We start from the raw sequence: 21,354 nt of genomic DNA on the forward strand, positions 1-21,354 counted from the left end.
AGAAAACATCTGTTCCAAGATGGATACCAAAGGAAGAGAACTTCCATCAAGGCCAATAGTTTCAGGGTAACTCATCTGTCACCTAACATGTCACCTTTCTTAAACATAAATACTCTTTGCTACCCTTCAGTCATAGAAAATTATCAAGTTTTGGTAGCAGCCGACATTTCCTGGGAAGGAATATGAGGTTTGTGTTCCATTTTTCTTAACAACGAAGCCAAATGTAAAAGTGGCTGCATATGGTACTTTGGAGAAATTCAAGTTGTGACCATTAACTCTCGTCTCTAATACTGGAATGACTGAGGCTACTATGTGAGTTTACATAATGATGCTCATACACATCACAGAACCAAGATGTAAAGCATATAGGGCATGTCACAAGTCTGGAAAAAGTCTCCTTTTTCCATTAGAATACTTAGTCCACTGATCACATCTACTCCTTCCCATTAAATATGTTAGATTTAGAATCCAATACCAAACAGAAGAAGAAACAGGAGTGCAGAATAGAACAGGCTGATACTTAGGCTGGAGAGAAAAAATAATTTTGATTAAGTAATGCCTATCTTTAAAAGTTCCTTCACTTGTTAAATGAGTTGTTAAATTAGTTTTGAGACTGATCTTTGGATTAATAAAAGGTGATGGTTAAATGAGAGCTAATAAATTACTCTAAACTGAATAAAAGAAGTTTGTAGTTTTGGCTTTAGAATGAAAACCTGTTAAATACATGGGCCGCTGTGAATCAATACAAACATCAGCATAAAGATTCATCTAACCAAATGAAACAACAGAACTATAACGTTAATCCAGTTATTTCTAACATGCCAACACCATAAGAAACATAAATGCAGAAGATGGAAGGAGACCACGATCATTCAGTAGATTTAAACTTACTCTTTATGATGCACTTTCATCAAAATTTGTAGTTGCCAGGTATCAAATTTCATTCATGCAACATCAATTCACTAAGAAATACATATTTTGGTGAGAAAATTAAAGTCCATATTTATGTAAAAACTGTTTTGAAATAAAAATAAAACAAGATTTATTTTTACCAAAAAAATCTTTTTCTTTTTTTTTTTTTTTTACTAACAGAATAATTATCTGGAAAAAGTAATTTCCCACATGAGATAGTTAAAGGAAGTTAAATATATATTTAAAAATGGAAGATTCTGCATTTACATAGTTATATGCCATTAATATTGAAGATACGCTCTCTGGCAAAAAACTCCTCATGCTTAAAAAACGCACCTTAGTTTTATACTGTACATTACAACATACAGTAGTAAGAAACAGAAGTAGTAAACAGGTTATATGCAAAGAAAAGGAGTTACATTACAAGACAGTTACAACCGTGACACAAAAAATCAAAATGTTCAGTTTTAACAGTATCTGAAGGCAATTCACAATCATTTCAGGAGTTTTGTGAAATTTAAGGCCATTAGTTCTAAATAAAATGTATCTGACACAAACTCACAAAACTGTGTATTTTGTAAAAACTGTACATGCAAAACCATTTTATAATTATATATGAACAGGCATATCATAAAATTTTTGGGTAGTTCCGTACACAAAATTGTGCACAAAGCAACACGGTTGTGCAATTTGGAAACCAGTTAATTAACATTATCATTCATGCACCCTGAATGGAAATGTGATTAAATGACAATATTCAACCCAAATATTAAGAGCCAGCATCCCTTTGAATGGGCAATCTAGACAAAAAAAGTTAAAATTTTAAATTAAGTTTAAAATGGTCCATTACAAAACATCTGCTGTAATCACTCCAAGAGACTTTTCTGATGCAAAATTTCCAGTGCTTTAAGGAATGCATGATAAGACTTAATGAGCTGAGTGAGTCAACTATAATACTCTGATAGTTCTGATTTGAGGTAATTTTCTTTAATTACTTATAGCAAGTAACTCTTCTAATTTGCTTCAGCAACTAGTTTAAAAAACTGTAAACTTAGATAAACTTAGAAATTGGAGAATCTCTGAAAAAATACACATACCTCCCCCTCAAAGTTTGGAGTTAGTGATAAGCCATATGCAATTATGTTATTCACATTTTAGGAGTTTATTCTCAAACTGTGAAATGAACGGATTACTGAGAACTGATCGAAGCAATTCAGGTATTGGAAAACACATCGATATTTGTCCTTTTCTTAGCGTTCATTTGTATTTGTCTGGACAAACATTCAAAGAGATATTGCTTCTCTTGTTATCTTGTGACTAACTATTGCAAGCTAGAAGACATGTGAGTCAATATTCCAAACTTTTATTCTTAAGAATAGTTATAAAAGTACTGAAATTTAAAAATAGTAACATGTAAACATTGATACAGAGTAATAGCATTCCTATACATTTATATACACACAGTATTCAGAGAGGACAATATCTTCTGAGTTGAAATCCTGACTTGTGCTTTCCCCTCCAATAAATACATCAAAAAAGTAGGGTTTTTTTGTCAAAAAAAAAAAAGGAAAAAAAAAAAGATTCAGAGAGAACACCAACATTTTGCTCCTAGCATTTAAAAGCTTTCCAGTTGCTCATGCAACCATAGGAGAATTTTGGTATGTGAAGAGAATTTTTCCAGCTCCGAGAAGTTATCAGAAGCTACTGCTGCATCCAGGGACTCTTGACTTGCGATACACGCTGAGCACTCCGGAGCAGTCATATCTGCGTCTGCAACACGTGAATGGGGGGTGTGTAGGGTGGTGGCGCAGGTGATGGCTTTATTCCTCTGACTCTCATGTAGGACAGAAACTGCTCTGGGATCTCAGCCAAAACATCTTTAGCAAGTCTTGCCATGCTTAGCACGTGGTTTCCGCTTCTGTCAATGTAATCTCGGAATGGCACAAACTACAAAACAAGAGAGACGTTCACACAGGTCACTATGCAGGCACAGGATACATCTTACAACATAAAAATAAGTTTTATCTAGGGAGTTAGAGTACATGAATATGCTGCCTTACGTAAGTTATATACACATATATATATTTTGTATTTTGTTATATATTTTACATATACACATTGTATCTCAATTTTTAGAAATCCGTCTTCTAACAGCAACAGCGACGTGCTTTCACTTGGGTGAAGTTCTTCACCTAAGCCATGGCTAGCTCAGATTGCTCATTACGTCTTCCGCTGATATACTCGGTTTATCTCTCAACCCTTTTCATACACAAAGGTAATTGTGCCTCAGAAAGCTATTCTTAGCTTACATTTCCTGCTCGTGGGGCTCTCCTACCAGACTGCCTCTGCTCTGGCAGTTTGTGAATAGAATTTTTGCCATCTGAAGTGAAAAAACAGGAAGGATGACTTTATATTCTTGATCATTTTGCGTTATACCCAGTAGAACTATGAACCGCCTGAACATTTTTTATATGACAGTAACAAACGCACAAAGAATCTAAGCAAAAAGGACTGGATTCAAAAAAGAACTTGTTATGTGATACCCAGATCTGCAACACCGAAAAAGCTAGCTGCCCAGCTCTGGCTTGGATTTCATAATAATTAACAAGATGCACGTGCTACTGGTATAGGAAAAAGAAACAATCTAGGCTCCTTGATTTTTATTCACAACAGACAGCATGCGGGGATGTAGGGCGTTAAGCTAGCGAACAGGTTATGCCAAAGGAAAGGCTGATTTGAAATTCTGCTTCTTGCTCAGATTTTGGAGCCTATCTGAGAGCAACAGCTGGGTGACTTTTCAAAATTGGGATTCAATGTCCGAAGCTAGTTCTGGTACTGATATGCCAGGTTATGCTGTGCTGGAATTCAAAGCCTAATGGTGCCTTTCCCCCCTTTCCCGCACAAAACAGGGAAGATTTAATTGTTAACTTTTGTACTCCAGGATAAAACTAGAACGGATTGAGAAGTGAGACCCACAGATCTCTCATCTCCTGGCTGAACTCTAAAATCTGAAGACTCTTTTGCCCATTATACCAACCAGACACATTTTGCTTTCTTGGATGCACAGCAACCACAGCTACAGATTAAATGTAATTCTTCTAAAAACTGTTGAAGTTTTCAAGATTTAGGGGAGCACTGAATTACAGTGAGAATTTAGCCTACACTGTATTTCTGAGATCCTGAAAGTCTTCCAGAAAAGATGGAAATAAACAAAAGAAATCCAGTAAATACATTAGGCAAATAAAAAAATTATTGGAGAAAAAAAAAAAACAAAACCCAAACCAAAACAAACAAAAAAGCCCAACAAAAACCAAAACCAACATTTCATCAGTAAAGAACCTGAACTTAATTTCATCATTTTTACAACTCTGGAACCTTACACTTCTCACCCTGGACTTATGAAACCTATTGAGGCATCAATCTCCTACTGAAAGGTGTTTAGAATTCAAGTAAGAGATGACACTTTGCGTAACTCTCCTGAAAAGGATCTCAAACTGCCAGAAAAAAGGCTTCAAGCCCAGGTATTGGAACTATGTTGAATGAAACTGAAACCTGTCACCAAATTCGGCGTAAACAGCTACTGATTAGGATATTTCCCCGGGAAGCAGCAGATCTGTAGTTTCTTAGAAGATGATGACTTAGTCACAGAACTGTTGAAGCTGGAAGTGACCTCTAGAGATCCTTTAGTCCAACCTTGCTGCCCAAGCAGAGCCAGCTAGCGCAGGTTGCCATAGTCGACAAGACTTCAAGAGCAGTCACAAAGACTGTTGAGTGAGAGTAGCCTTTATTTCCAGTAGGAGCATCCTGTACCTCTTCATTGTGTTGTGTCCAAGAACGTATGAGGCTTAAGGGCAGGAGAATAACAGGCAAAAAGGAACCTGATTTTAGGGTATTAAGCCAGGAAGCAAGGTATCTGCAGTTCCATAATTAGGTGTCTTAACTATTTTTGTGTTTATTCAGTAACTCTTCAACGCAAGAGACAAGCACATACTGTGACACTGACTAGGACTGACTCCTCCATTTCATAAAAAAAAGCTCTAGCGGTTTTCGGAAGCCAGCCCAGCAGTGCCTTGCTTCGGGTGGTTGTTCCTTCTTAAACTCCATCAACTTTTCTGTAAGAATACACCTGACTGTCCCCAGAAGCACGAAGTTAGAAGAGGAACAAAACGGAACAAGCACCTCTCTAGGCTGCTGGCTTACACATTCAGCTGGGAAGGGATAAGCTGGGTGTTCATTTCCGCTCATGTGGTTCCTCGTTTTCTAATGCAATGTCAGTCTTCTGTAAAAAGCACATGCAGTCTGACTTGGAAGAACAAAATGTGTCCCATCCCAAGAGATCACCTTACCCATCAGTCTGCAGACACGCAAACTCAGACCACTGTTGCGCAGCAAAGGGAGGCTATTTCAACAGAGGAATTGTTGAAATGCAACGATACAATATAGATGGCCTGAATTCGTTGTCTCGCCCCTCTCCTAGATGTTGGAGGAGCAGGAGGAACTACGGACAGATAAGCATACGTACAGATATGCAAGGACAGCTGGCAACGACAGCAAGGCCTAGAGCTGACATGCAAAAGTAGAGGTGGCAGAACAAAAGACGTAAGAGAAGCCAAAGGGAAACTGGTGAAATGTAAAGTGCTTTTTCTACAGTTTGAGAGTTTAATTTAAAAGGCCAATGTACAAAATTGTCAAGGGAAACAATAGGTACGCTACTACGACTAAGTATTTTTCTAAAACTTCACAAAGAGAAAAAGGATAACAAAGGAGCAGAAATGGGGCGGAATTGCTACACATGTAATACAGAGTTCCTACAAAACCTGTGTGTACTAGCAAGGAGGGAATAACAGAGGTCATGTCTTTACATGAATTGCAGCCAGCAGTAAATATAATAGATCCAGTGCCTCACTGTTAGCAATTTTTCCTTTTACTAATTTAATTAAAATATTTCACAGTACTGGCGGTTAAATTTAGCAGTTAACTACACTAGCTAATTTTAACTAACTCAATACACAAAAAAGATAAACTTTTTATATTTGAGTAGCTAATTTTATAAAAGCAAATCAGTTTTATCCTGCCAGATATAAAATAAAGGTCTTAACAAACCTAAAGGGTTTGACATCATCCCTTTTTATTTATTTAGCTAGCCTATAATGTATTTGTTAGTATTTAGACAGAAAAAGAGCACAAAATAATACTGCCTTCAGGTAATTCAATATGTCTTGGGGCAAAGTTCTGATTGAAATATGTTAAAATAAATAAATATTTTATTACACTTCTGATATACAACAAATTCTAAAGAAATACAAAAGGGTATTCATTGTATATTATTTTATATTTCTCAGCAGAAATTAGAATATTTCTTATGCAAAGCATTTTCACAAATCTTGTTTATAACATTTGAAGAACTCTACCCATTTATGCTCTTTGAATGCAAAACCAGCAGCTTTTGGAGCTGCTGTTGTTTGGAGAAATTATGAATAATTACGTTGTGTATATTTAAATGCATTTAAACATAAGTGCAATGCATGCCAGAGGTATCTGAATTAACTTTAAAAAATCCGACATGGCACAAGGCTTTGCAGAAATACTAGTTTGGGATTCAGAAGCGCTTCCAGCTCTGGAGGCAGATCTCCACACATTGCTCTATCGAACAGCACCAATATATATGGCATAACAGATTACAGACAGCCCCTCTCTAGCCCAGTATGGACTAACAAGGAACATTATAAAGGCTTTGACAAAAGGAGAAACATTATCTCCCATCAGTTGTTTTCTCTGTATGTTGCAGAAATGAAAAAAGTCTCTTTTTCGACTATTAGAAAAAGTAATCTAGGAATCTATGACTTTCTTTTCGGTATATCCATACACATTATGAGGGTAATTTAACTGCTGTCATCTTATCCTCATTTCTGATCCCCATTTAGGAAAAAAACAGAGAGGGAATTTTAATGTAGTATTTATTGCACTGAGAAGCTTTAAGACTGGAAAAAAAGATCCGATCATTTTAATTTCCATATATTTATGTAGAGTTATTTATTCAGTATTCTAAACAAGAACCATAAAACCAGGTGTCATATACATGTTTTGCGCACTTCCTTGGGTTGAGATATTGTATCCACCATTAGTTATCAAATCCTTAAATTTTCACGTACCAGTATTTGTGACATTAAAAATCTGGAAAAGTTTCCGTTCCTGCACATATAAATGAAAACAAATATACACAATCCAAAGTTCATCAGCTGCAATCTGACCTTAATTATTATTAAAACATTATCGCCTGGATTATGAGCTATTCATATAGCTCAAGTTATTCAATATATATATATATATTCTACTAACCAACAATAATATAAAAATCCAACCTGGCTTGGAGGGAATAAGTGAAAATAAGCAAGAGAAGAAACAAGTGCAGACTATGGATTTTGACAAATAGGAGGAATAAAGGCAGAAGAAGAAATGGCAGATCTAAGGTAAGGTCTGAACCTAAGGATGCCTGTCAGTGTTGAAAAGGCATTTGGACAATGCCCTTAACAACATGCTTTTACCTTTGGGGAGCCCATGAAATCATGTCTGACTAATCTGATAGCCTTCTATGATGGCATGACTGGATGGATAGATGAGGGGAGGGCGGTAGATGTGGTCTACCTTGACTTAAGCAAGGCGTTCGACACGGTCTCCCACAGCATCCTCATAGGGAAGCTTAGGAAGAGTGGGTTAGATGAATGGACAGTAAGGTGGATAGATGACTGGTTGAAAGATAGAGCTCAGAGGGTCGTGATCAGGGGCACAGAGTCTAGTTGGAGGTCAGTGACGAGTGGTGTTCCCCAGGGGTCAGTACTGGGTCCAGTCCTCTTCAATATATTCATCAATGACCTGGATGAGGGGCTAGAGTGCACCCTCAGCAAGTTTGCTGATGACACAAAGCTGGGAGGGGTGGCTGACACACCGGAAGGCTGTGCCGCCATACAGAGAGACCTGGACAGGCTGGAGAGTTGGGCAGAGAGGAACCTTATGAAATTCAACAAGGGCAAGTGTAGGGTGCTGCACCTGGGGAGGAATAACCCCATGCACCAGGACAGGTTGGGGGCTGACCTGCTGGAGAGCAGCTCTGTGGAAAGAGACCTGGGAGTCCTGGTGGACAACAGGACGACCATGAGCCAGCAATGTGCCCTTGTGGCCAAAAAGGCCAATGGCATCCTGGGGCGCATCAAGAAGAGTGTGGCCAGCAGGTCGAGGGAGGTCATCCTCCACCTCTACTCTGCCTTGGTGAGGCCGCATCTGGAGTACTGTGTCCAGTTCTGGGCTCCCCGGTCCAAGAAGGACAGGGAACTGCTGGAGAGGGTGCAGCAAAGGGCTATCAAGATGATTAGGGGACTCGAACACCTCTCTTATGAAGAAAGGCTGAGGGATTTGGGTCTCTTCAGTCTGGAAAAAAGACAGCTGAGGGGGGATCTTATCAGCACTTATAAATACTTAAAGGGTGGGTGTCAGGAGGATGGGGCCAGGCGCTTTTCAGTGGTGTCCGGCAACAGGACAAGAGGTACCGGGCACAAACTTGAGCAGAGGAAGTTCCGCCTAAATGTGAGGAGGAACTTCTTTACTTTGAGGGTGGCAGAGCACTGGCACAGGCTGCCCAGAGAGGTGGTGGAGTCTCCATCTCTGGAGACATTCCAAACCCGCCTGGACGCGTTGCTGTGCAACCTGCTCTAGGTGACCCTGCTCTGGCAGGGGAGTTGGACTAGATCTCCAGAGGTCCCTTCCAACCCTATGATTCTATGATTCTATGAAGTGGTCAGGCAGTTGCACTAGATGTCCGTTGTAGGTCCCTTCCAACTGAAATATTCTATTTCATAAATGTATTCAGACACTTACAGGAAAATATGCCTTACATAAAAGATTTAGTTTTAGACAGATATCATTCTTTCTACAGCCATCAGGTTGATCCAATTTTCCAGCAGTTTGCTGTTTTTCAAATGTCAGCTTCTTTAATGCTTTACTTTAGCAAGCAGGGACTAGTGTGCTGAGCCATCAAATGTCATTCTCTTTGTTTGGTTCCACTTTAGTACCCCATGAAAATAAAAAGTGCGTAGCTAGTTAATTTTATTTCATCAAGAAAATAATTATGGAACAAACTCTGTCCAGTGGGGTAGGTAATCAGAAGGAAAGATAGGGTGCCTGGAGCATGGATGAAGTACATAGTTTGGACAACCTGTGGAGTTCTAGCAATCTGCAGCTCTGAGGGGAAGGGGGATTATGGAGGGTGTGTATGTGCACACCAAACTGCTACTCCACCCTGCCGGTGGTTGCACAGGTTTGAATGACAACTACTGGGCTGACTGAATGACTGTAGAGAGCAGGAACAGAACCAGAGAACTTTGGCAGAGAAATGGAGGTGTCTGTGTAGGCAGACGAGAGTAGCATTCGTACAACTTGGTTGCGTCATGTAAACACAGATCATAGGATCATAGAATGGTCTGGGTTGGAAAGGACCTTTAACGGTCTCCTAGTTCAGCCCCTCTGCAATGAGCAGGAACATCTTCAACTAGATCAGGTTGCTCAGAGCCCCGTCCTACCTGAACTTGAATGCTTGCAGGCATGGGGCATCAACAACCTCTCTGGGCAACCTGTTCCAGCCATCATCTGAGGTTCCTTAAAGCATGAGACATCTGCACGGTCGTATGTGGCAGACACAACATAGGAACTGGGAGACACTCATGGTCTTCTGGACTGGCAGTTAGAGGCAAGGAGAGATACCCTAGGCATCTCAAATGCACTTGTTAGAAGTCTAGGTATTGCCGACTTCCACGAAAGCTGCAGTTTTTCTCTACGGAGTCACAGGAGATTGCAGGACAGAGGCAACTAACTCTTCTCCCATGGCTGTATAACCCTAAGACTTTCTATCAGTGCGCTGTCAGTTAGGGGTCATTTCCTACTGAATGCAGATCCACTGCTATATGTTATATAAAGGCTTATAGGGATCACAGAGAGTTTCTGAGCTTGTTATGAACAGTCCAAGATAAACTATGTCAGCACTAAGGTAAAATGAAAGGCAGGAATATAGATAGAAACAAGAATTCAAAACAAACAGGATCAGTAAAATCTAACTATTAGAGTAAATTTGCTCTCCCACCTGCACAATGTCTCTTTCTGCAAACTTTCCTCTTGAAGAAATTCTCACTACATCACCATCCAGCTCTTCCATAGCTAAAAAAACCCAAACAAAATGAATTAATCTATGAGTTCAGCTACACAACAAAAACAATCTTACTGAGAAAAACTTTAGTCAATTTACACTTTAGGGCAACAAAACCAACAATTGCTATTTAGGTAACTCTCTAAGATCATTTGTGCCGTAAAATACATCATGCTTTGTAGTTATTTTGCACTTTTTCATGCTGACAATACATACTTTTTGCCTTTATTGTCATCTTCAGAACAAAACAAAGCGTGACAAGGTAGTTATCCTTCAAGCTCTCAAAGCAGCAAGTGTATCTGTTTTGGTAAGGCTATATTTACACTTTCACAGGTGGAGAAGAAATCGTCTTCTGCAATTATTCTTACAGAAGATATCACAGGATACAGCACAAAGAGATAACAACTTACAATCCTATTGGAAAAGTAATGACTGTTAATACATAGGAATGAGGAGTTCTTAAAAAAATTTGTATTAAATTTATTGGGTAACTCTTCTGAGCAGGATCCAGGAAAAATCTAAAATCGCCTGGATACCCAGGAGCTATTCTAGGTGGAAAGGCACACCTGCTTTCTGGTCAGTGTTGAAATAGATGGACTTGGGATCACAGATTATTGTTTAGCCATTGGATCTGCAATCCTACAATCCTTCTTTCAGCATACACTATGAAAATCAAAGCCCTGCCTCACTGAGATGAGTTCACTGAAACCAGCATTTCAAAACCTAGTTTTTCCAATGCAAGAACTAGAAAATGACATCATCAAGAGCCAAGTTCAAGCCAAACAAAAGAGCATGTTTGTCCAAAGAAAAAATTAGTAGGTCTGTAGAGCATGTTGCCAGATGATGCTGTTGATGCAAAAACTGTATGTGTGTTTAAACGAGGAGACTGAACAAGTGTTTGAAGGAGACATCCACTGAAAATACCCAAAATAGACATGAAGCACATCCTGCTCAGGAAATTTAGAACAGTATTCAGGGAAGTATCATATTTGCTTATTCTGTTCTTAATGTTCTCTAGATAACCACCCATGGCCATGTCAGATGTGGGCAAAATGGACCCCTGATCTGACCTGTTACAGCCATCCTCACATCCTTACTAAAGCTGTGCCAAATGTACATGCCATCTATCTGAGCTCCAGACTTTTAAGAACCCCTCTGGTAGCCCGCAAGGGCTGGGAGATCTAGGGGGCAGTGATATCTGGAGGGGAGTAGCTTAGTCTCTCTACAGCAGAACGGAGGCTCGACTGGCATTTGAATTGTAAGACAGCGTGCCTGGAACATGCAGCCTCCTACACACGCACTTCTCCAGCGTCCACATCAGACATGGGGTCTCTTGTTTTTTCCAGAAGGAATTTCTGCAGATGGGGAAATCATTTCTCTGCCCGCTTGGGCATTGAAGGACTACAGATTTGGCACACATCTCGTAAGTGATTTTCACTCAGGCAGTATTCTCAAGGAGTCTGGGTCCAAAGATGGAAACTGTATCCTGCAGTCCAAACAGAATACCGCCTTAAGAAAAGCGATAGGGATGACTCCCCAAAAACTCTTCAAAGACAACCTCCAGCAGTAAAAAAGAAGACAGAATCTATATGTCCTGACTGAGTTAAGGGGAGCCTGGGCAAACCCAAGGACTGGACAAACAGGGAGAAAGGGAAAAGGCAAAGGAGGGGGTGAGAGAAAAGTAAGTAATGTACAACCCAAGTCGGAATTTTCAGGGGTAAAGTGAAGTTTGCCAATTTCCCTCATATGCATTCATGAAGATAAACTGTCTTTTCTCATTGCTTGTGGCATACAATCATCTGAAGTGTAAGTGTCAACCTGGACAATCTCTTCAAGGAATAAGATACTGAAAGTCATCACTAATATACCACTTGACGAAAAGTATAAGAAAGTCAATCCCCAATAAATATTTTTTTGTGTTATTTTTACCTCTTGTTTTCATACTCTTAGAATATTTTTACAAGAATTAACAGGTACAGTCATTAGTGACTATTTACATTATACATCTGGGGTAGTACTAGGTATATTTCATGTACAAAAGAAGGCATACTGTCTAACCAGAAGTACTAGAATTAAAAAGAAAGAATGTAGGACTTTGAGGAACAGATATATAGGGAATGTATACGCTTTATAGTGCAGTGATACACACAACGGCACTTAAAAAATTAGGCCAAATCATGGAAGCAGCTTAGTTATTGCAATAGAGAATGGTGTTCCAGCACACTACATGAAAGAATACGTAAATAATCCTGGTAATTTCTCTCCTGCCATAATATTGTCTCAATGCTGCCACGCAGAAGGCTCACTCCTGCTACGCAGTGAAACACACTTTAACCCAGATCACCTCCTCACATGTATTTATTTTTCTCAGTATTTCTTTACTGCAGCAAGAACAGATGATCAATATTTCCAGTCAACTGACACTTCACAAGGCAAATAAATATCTGTGTTGAAGAAATTCGGCATTACTTGAGCATACTTACTTTACTGTGGGTTTTTTTTTCCACTCATCTTCTGGAGCTCTGTAAATGCTGAGCCCCCATATGGTTCTGTGACTTGAACAGAGAGCCTGAGGGGCTACACAGCTCCACATGGCAGCTTGTAATCACACTGACTTATCAATCAATCCAGCTGGAAATGTCAACAGTGTTTACCGCTTGTTCCATATTACGCTCTTTTAAAGAACAATATTTGTTTGAAAAGATGCATATTACTAAAACGTAAACAAATATAAAAAACTCTAAGAAAAACACCAGAACACTTACCATCAAACTCTGCTGGTCCTACCCCCACTATAATTATTGACATTGGAAGCTTTGAAGCCTTCAAAAGAAGAAGAAAAAGAGGTTTAATGCATTACATAACCTCTGCCAATAACATGGGAGATCTGAGGACAATCTGAATAGAAAACGTGCAGAGGTTATGTTTTAATAAACAATTTTTTTTCTACCTAAAAAGTTGAGTGGTGTAAACTGTCTGCTTAAGTGGTACAAAACACCTTGGATGAACACAGAAAGGCAGATGATTATTTTAATTTATTTTTTTCTTATAAATTCTTTGAATCATATAGGATCATAATCGAATCCTAACAGGGTTTGTTGTGTTTAATACTACTATGACAACTAAGATGACAACTTTATCTTAGAAACTTTTGTAAAATGACAATAATTGCAAACAGGTAGCTAATGACAGTTGACATTTATTTAGAAGTGCTTTGCTGTTTCTTGACTTTACATAGCTGCTTGGAATTATGTGACACTATTTTTTACATAGATCTTATGCTAATTTTTCTCAAGAGAATAAACCTCCTATTTGAGCAATATGCATCTTATAATTCTTCCACGAATGAAATTTTATTCAAGTCACTCATCCAAGCCACAAAGTAAACAAGATACCGAACTGGTTTACGGTAAGATTTTTAATTTTATTTCATCTTTTTCATTCAATGAAATAAGGCAAAGACAATATCTGGCTTTCCCTGAATAAACTCTCTGTAAAACTTTTAAAATTACAAAGACAGTATCATAAATATTGGATTCTGCTGCCTGGATAGCAGCACCAGATATCTGCTCGTTTACAGAAATAATCTGAAACTGCCTCTGTTGAGGAGGATAACAACTGGGGAAAAAAAATAAAATCCACCAAATGTCAGGGTTGACAACTGTTCCTCATTGAGACATTCTGTTGAACTGTGAATTGTCTACAGTCATTTTAAACAGGAGCATACACAGGCCAAAAATCATAGATGTACACTTTCTGCTAAATTAAACTCTGCTTCACTGAAGTCTGAAGTCAAGTGGTTTTAGAATGTATTGTTATATTTTTCTTTTGGAATATAAAAAGTGGTCTTCCCCCTCATTTAATAGATATCTTATTTTAGATACATCATGACCATTTCCCATTCTTCATCTGTCATACTACTACAAATAAAACCAACTTTCTTTAAGCAGAAGATTTATAGTTAATTACTGTAAACACACTATTTAAAACAATGAAAATATGCCAATCTATAAATCACTATTTAATGTTCTACAGCACTATACATTACATACTATACATCAACTGCAAATTCATCACAAAGTGTAACTACATAGTCAATCCTCCAGCTAACAGTGTGCAGCAGAGTAAAAAAAATTCAGTAATCTCTTGTTAGTTAAATACTAATACGCTACTGAAGATAACAGTAAAAGCTGTCTGGCCATGGCCCTGGACAAACAGCTCTAGGTGGCCCTGCTTGAGCAGGGGTGTTGGACAAGATGTTCTCCAGATGTCCCTTCCAACACCAACCAGTCTGTGATTCTGTGATCGAGGGCCATAAATACAGTGTAACTGTCACTGAATTACAGTGCACTGCATAAGTCAGTAATAGTGAGTTTAGAATATTTTTGAGACACGAAGACATTTCTTAGAACAGAACATCTGTTTTTCAGGTTATTGCTTGATTGTAAAGAAAACATCCTTTAAAGAGGTTCCTTCCCACACAGACACAGTATTAATGTGATGCAACATATATGAAACAGTAAGTGGCAAGGACAGCGTAAAGACAAAGAGTTAAACTTTTGCATATAAACTTAAGTGTTGGCATTTCCTGAATGACAGCATAACCTTTAAACAGTTTGGTAAACCAGAATGTGTCTGACATATACGCTGTAATGAGAAAGATGCCTAAAAGCACAATTAGTGTTAAAAAATGAAATATACCCTTCCTGAGCTTTACACGTATCAGGTTGCATTGAACATCGCTGCCCTTTTTATTATTTTGGATATTATTAAGACTGAAAAAACTGCTACTGAAAAGCATTTAATGAGTTCTGTCATGGTATACTGCGCTCACACTTCAAGTATACAGAAAAATGAATGCAACTTCATAAAAAGAAGACAGAAAATATTCCCAAACGTCCACTCATTCCAAGCTAACAACACATCTGCTGTATTTACAGTTGCAGACTAACAGCTATTATTCCTGGAAACGAACTATTATTGGAAACCAGTTTTTTCTGTATGTCTTAGTGGCAAATTACTTAATCTAACAAGATACCAGGCTACTGGACTTGCTGATCTCTCACTTACAGACTTCAAATTGAGGGGTGAGTTAAACCAAGAGATGCTCTTTTTTCTCCACGGAGCCTTTTTGTCACCTGAAAGAAGCTCATCTACAAGAAGCTATGTTCCAAACTTCTAGGCTAGAGTAGAGGATCAACTTCCAAGCTAAAATCTTACCTCCTTTAAAAGTGAGAGCCAAATTATTCAGTTTTAACACTGGAAGCTGGAAGAGCAGAGGAAGTAAACTGGCACCTTCAAACACAGCTACAGCTCGGTGTGTAAGCACTTTCCAGGTGGGCTGACAGAGTCCTTATTGAGAGACAGACTCTGTCTACATGCTGCTGGCTGGAACTTGAGGGCATCTTGCTCTCCAGTGAAAGACGGAACATTTCAATAACACTTTCATGTGCAACCTACAAACTGGAAGGGCATTGAATCTCTACAGGAGGTAGTGAAAGTGGGCCTTCAAAAATATGCCACCTAATTCTACACTACTCATTTTGACATGATACTTAATTATTTTAACGTAGGCTTTTCACCCGCCTCTTCACTATTAACTAGATCCACTGTTGTATGTTCTAAACTATTGGTATAGATCTTTCCTAATGCTGTCTGGAACTTGTTTCTGTGTGTACTTTCATCTGACATTTCCCAGGGGCCAAAGCACAATGGAACCTATTCATAATACAAACTATTACTTATATGCATAGCAGTTTTGAAGAGAAAAATATTGAAAATCATGCAGAAACGGATAAAAAATTAAGAATTTTTAAAATTCCAGGGGACGACTTAGAAGGAAATCAGATGACTGATATCCTTGCCACTTGGGACCAGAAAGTTTGGGGCAGTTTCTAAAAAGGCAGGGTAGGGGGAAACCAAGCTGTCGGCAATTGCTAGGAAGATAAAGAATAGCTCACTATGAAAAACTGCATGGTGGGAAGCGTTTGAGGAAGGAGTGGCAAGAATCAGATGAGGAAAATCATATGAACATGCAGTGTTAGACGGAAGAGTATCATTTCCCACAGAAAATTATGTAAACTAAGCCGAGATTCAACTTTTGGCTACTTTTGGTCTTTATGCATAATACACATTTGCTGTTTAGATAAAATGGTTGATTTACGGAACAAATTTAGTGCCTGAAATATTAACTGATTTAGTTTACTGCCTAAAATATTAATTCCTAGAAACAGAATTATTTTAAATTTCAACACTTTCAGCAAAACTTACATTCACTATAGATTCTTTTGTCTGAGCCATATCGGAAATAACTCCATCTGTAATAATGAGAAGAACAAAATACTGGGAGCCATCTTTTACTGAAGCAGCGTATCTAAGGGAAGAAAAAACAATATTATAATAGTAAAAAAAACTTTATACAAAGGAAATGATACGAAAAGAAGCTGTATTTTTAAAATTTGACTACTAAGGACTAACAAAAATAAAGAAACATTATGTAGTGGATTTCAAAAGAAAGACATTCATAATTAAGACGGACATTCTACTTTTAAATGAGAAAACTAGAAAAATGTAACTGATACAGTATTGATATTGATAATTTGCACGTGTTGAATCAATGAAAAATGGGAACTGTTTCACTACCAAGAGGAGCATGGACAGAACGTCCTTTATAGAACAATGACTCATTAGAAAGTCTAAGTTATTTCATAGTTATTACCTCTGGGGAACATAGTTGGTATGAAGGGAATATATTATTATTGAATGGTTGGTTTTATAGCACAAATAAAATTTATCACAAATCACCACATTGCATAAATAGTCCATTAATTTTTTTTGGGGGGGGGGGCTTACAAAAACAGGTTACTTATTGCTGACCATGCTAGCAGATTTATAGTTCACATTTATGTGCATATTCGTAAAACGGCTGAATGTGCACCCTGCAACCTTGGCTTAGATATTCATCTCTTTACATCACCCGCAGACGTGCTTTCAAGACTCAAGCCTCTCCCTGTGCTGTACATGAACACAAGACAAAACATATGCGCCATCCCTGGAAACAGTCAAAGCCAGCCTGGACGGGGCTTTAGTTGAAGATGTCCCTGCTCATGGCAGGGGGGTTGGCCTAGATGACCTTTAAAGGTCCCTCCCAACCCAAACTACTCTATGATTCTGTGATTCTATATCCAGTGCCATTCCAGTCCCACCTCAGCCAAAGGACCCAAGAAGCAACTGCTCTTTGAAAACGAGCGGCTTCTGAAGATCTGGAAAGTCCTGAAAGACAGTGAGTCTGCAGCAGTCCTGCTGAACTCTGTGGCCTGCATACCAGAAACTAAGACTTCAGCTCATTTATCTTCAACTCCCAAGGGTCAAAGATAGTTAGTGAAGAACTCTTTTTGCATGGAGCAGGCTGCTCCACTTGCTGCTTCACTTGACAGCAGCCAATATAGTTACTACTTTCATGAAGGCTCTTGGTGCTATGAAGAAGTCAAATATAGTAGAACCTTGTAATAAAAATGGCAACAAGTAGTCTGGAGAGCAAAACAACAACAACAAATAGTCTCCATATGAATACTGTGGAATATATGCCCAAGTACAGAATATGACTGTCAAAGAACTCACTGTCTCATTGGTCACTAAAGAAGAAAGGCCTGAGCCACCGAACAGGGTATGTTCTAATGATGCTCATGATGATTGCATGTGCTTAGAAAATTCTAACTCTGATGTTACACAGTGTATTTGCAAGTGAGTACCGCCAATATAAAAGATGTTATAACCACAACATTTACAAGAGTTTGGAGGAATGTACGTGAAATGGAATCCACAACTCACACAAACCCATCACACTCCTCCCTCTTCCTCCCGAAGATATAGATGGGTAGAAGAAGCCACACAGACAATGAACCTGTTGAACATCTCCTATTTGCATGCTGGCAGTAGGGACTGATAGTTAAATATCTAGATTAACAAGATCTAATGTGGAACACATTTTCCCTACCACGTGGAGACTTCTTTTATCTCATGTTTCCACAATGCCTATAATCTTTTCATTGATAACTGCAGTGACAAGTGATGATGAGAGAGTAAAATAAAAATTCATTATCCTTTCTGAGCACTTAAATCAGTCTACGTACCTACACTGAAGAAACGGAATAGAAATTTGGTTATTTCAAACTTTCCACAGAATAAAGCACTCTGAAGTCTTTTGCAAGAAAGATCTTATATGAGGAGGGGCTGTGACAGAAGACACTACGTAGAATCTGGTGTAGTTTAGATATCATTCCCCTCGCTAGGGAGTTAACAAACTCATTATCTGCTTAAAGAGCTTCTGAAGAGTTCCGAGATCACAACAGGATTATAATATCTCACATAGTTTCCAGAGATTTCATCAGAGGCATATTTTTAAGTAGGAAGGATGTGGGAAGAAGAAATTTGTTGGAGACTGATGGTAGGTTCAAAGAGTAACTGCAGACTAGATCATAACTTCTACTACCATGTCTATGAGAGTCAACAGAATAGCCAAGAAACTGAACCTTAAAGGAAAATGATGTTACTGAGAACTGGACTGGGGCATGGACTGTATTAAGGATGATCGTGCAGTAGAACTCCTCATGAAGGTACTTAGCTTTTCCACTGTGATGTAGTGTGATTTGCTACCAGAAGTGGTTCCCACAGTTTGCAACAACTTGATATTTAGAAAACAGTTCAGTGGAAGAACTACAAATGCAAAAGTTGACAAATATTCCTGAGAAACAACTGGTGAGAAAAGGAACTCAATTTATGCCAATGTTTTGATGGTACCAGACCATGATTTTTAATTTTTGCAATGAACAGGAGGCTTGAGGTTAATTGGCAAACTCTGAACCAGTCAGCTCAGCTGATATGATAGTTCTGAAGAAGAAGGAAGAGGCAGAAAAGTCAATGGGTTAGACTTCCAGCTAACATGGCTAATGCAGACGCTGAATGCCACATACACGGAATTCAGCTGTCATAAGGATCGGCGTATTTCCTCACAGTCTGAAAACTGCTACTGGAAAGATCCTATCCCAGGGAAGATTAAAAGGAGACAGCTAGTTGCTAAAGACAAGCAATGGAATATGCATGTATTTAATTTGAATGGTAGGATTCGAGGATGGAACAACTAATCCTAATGATAAATAACCGAAATCCACTATCAAGCCGTGCTGATTATTTGCACAATAAATTATTTGCACCATAAAATGTGCTAATTATTTTTCATTGGGCTGTACAACTAACAGCAGCAAGAACAGATAGTAAATAAATATTTTTTGCTACAACAATTAACTGTTTTGCAAGCTCATCAATAAAACATTAATAGTACAATGATTTACACATCCCTACAGCTTTATTTTATAAACATAAAGTTCTTTCTCTCTATCTATAAATAAAATCTGTTCAGGTAGTTACTCAGCTAAATTATCTGAGCCATATCACTTTCCTTATACCAATACATGGAGGGGTGGTGTAAGCCAAGATCTTATCTGCCAAAATAAGGCAACATTATCCTCCTTAAGAAAGTTCTACAAACACAAGATAGGTTTTACGTTGAGAAGTTAGATGAGGTGTTGCATAACAGCACCAGGGCTCCCCAGCGGTGGCTGCGGTACTGTTGTTGCCTTAACGGTATGAGCTGGCAATTGTACCCAGAGAGCGCCCTGGAAAATTTTGTTCATGTCTTGGACATTTTGAGATTAGAAGAACTACATATATGCATTAACAAATTGCATTTTATAAATTTTTGATAGATTTATGCCTTTTCTGGGAAGCAAAAATTCTATATTCCAAAGGACAAAAAAGGAACAGACAGAGTGATCTCAGAAAAATTTTCTATCTGATTTCTCCTAAGATTTTAACACAGGGTGGATCAACTGGATTACTTTTATTTCTTTTTAATCAGTGATGAAATTCTGCACAATACTAGAACATGGTCTTCAAACCTATTCAAAGGTACAAGTTAATCACATTACACCGAATAAACAAAACAACTGTAAAAACCTTTTTCAACGTTTAGCATCATGTAACTGTTAGCCTTTTATATCTTATAGTTGTACTGACAATAAGAAGTTTCTGCGAAGCGCCTGCTGTGATGCTTACCTGGCTACGTGATTAATTACTGGGGCAAAGTTCGTTGGTCCATAAAGCTGTACAGATTTTAGACTCCTGTAATACGCCTCCATTACACCATCAATTCCATGGCAGTATGGATTTTGAGGGTTTCCATTCTAATGAAAATAAGAGACTATTAGTCACTAAAAGTAATTACAAAGCCAAAATGAGGAAGGTTAGTGAACACTACCCAGGGTACATTTTTAAATGCCAAAGACCTAAGCATTCTTGGATCTATTCAGAGAGTTTACTAAAAATGCCTAATGTAAGTGCGGTGGCTGGTTGTGAGTGTTAACCACCTGGGGAAGGAGGTCACAGCAGCCTCATGTTATATGCAGTCTGAATCACTGGAACTGGTTCCGAGACATAAATACCATCTTAAGTGGAAATAAACAGTCTTTCTCACATGCAACAGTAACAGGCATTTCCCCGTGTGGATTTAAGGTACAAATTACAGGGCAGATGTAGAACTGGAATCATGTTTAGGAGCATAGTTCTGGCTCAATGATTTCTTATTTCAAAAATGCAAAAAAAATATATGGTTGCCAGGTCCCGGTGTTCATACACCATGTGAGTATAAGATAAACTATAAACTCTTCGTTGTTTTGGTACAATGTTTCTGCATTGGGAAAATGATTTTCAACCTCGTATAAACAGATGAAGAAAGGAACTTATTCTTTGGGAACCCACTGAAATGGCTGGGACTGTAAATTCTTTGCGTAGGCATTTTACTGTCTATTTCTATGATGACTCTATAATGAGGGTATGTATTTACAGATGACAATACAAACACGTAAGCTAAATCCCACATTAATGACCCATGTCAGGCCAGACAAACGATCCATCTAGGGCTTCAAAACCTTCCAAATCACCTGAGTCTCCTGCATGTGCCACCACCTCATTGGCTATACAGGCCAGTATCTCATTCTGAGATAGAGTATACCTCCCTGAGAACCTAGAGGAGCAAAGGCGATTTGTCATGGAATTGATCTAGAATGCTAACACAGTGCTCAAAACACTGTTTAGCATTAAATGGGAGACACCTACACGTTTATATATGGAGGAAGGAAAAAAAAGACTGTTTTTTTTCCTCTGTAAAAGCACCACAATGCCTCATGAATTAA

General features: G+C 38.4%; 1 protein-coding gene across 1 annotated transcript in view; it reads right to left on the minus strand.

Moving 5' to 3' along the window:
• Positions 1–929: 929 nt before the first annotated feature.
• Positions 930–21,354, minus strand: part of CPNE8 (copine 8) — a 106,552-nt gene continuing 86,127 nt past the window's right edge. The window contains exons 16-20 of the mRNA XM_054208209.1: positions 20,219–20,346; positions 16,376–16,478; positions 12,871–12,928; positions 10,043–10,116; positions 930–2,859 (exon numbers count right to left, since the gene is read on the minus strand). Of these exons, the coding sequence (XP_054064184.1) occupies positions 2,671–2,859; positions 10,043–10,116; positions 12,871–12,928; positions 16,376–16,478; positions 20,219–20,346 (552 nt within the window). The 3' untranslated portion in view covers positions 930–2,670. The remainder of the gene's footprint in view (positions 2,860–10,042; positions 10,117–12,870; positions 12,929–16,375; positions 16,479–20,218; positions 20,347–21,354) is intronic.

Source organism: Rissa tridactyla, chromosome 1 (genome assembly GCF_028500815.1).
Source record: "Rissa tridactyla isolate bRisTri1 chromosome 1, bRisTri1.patW.cur.20221130, whole genome shotgun sequence".
In the NCBI taxonomy this organism is placed as follows: Eukaryota; Metazoa; Chordata; class Aves; order Charadriiformes; family Laridae; genus Rissa; species Rissa tridactyla.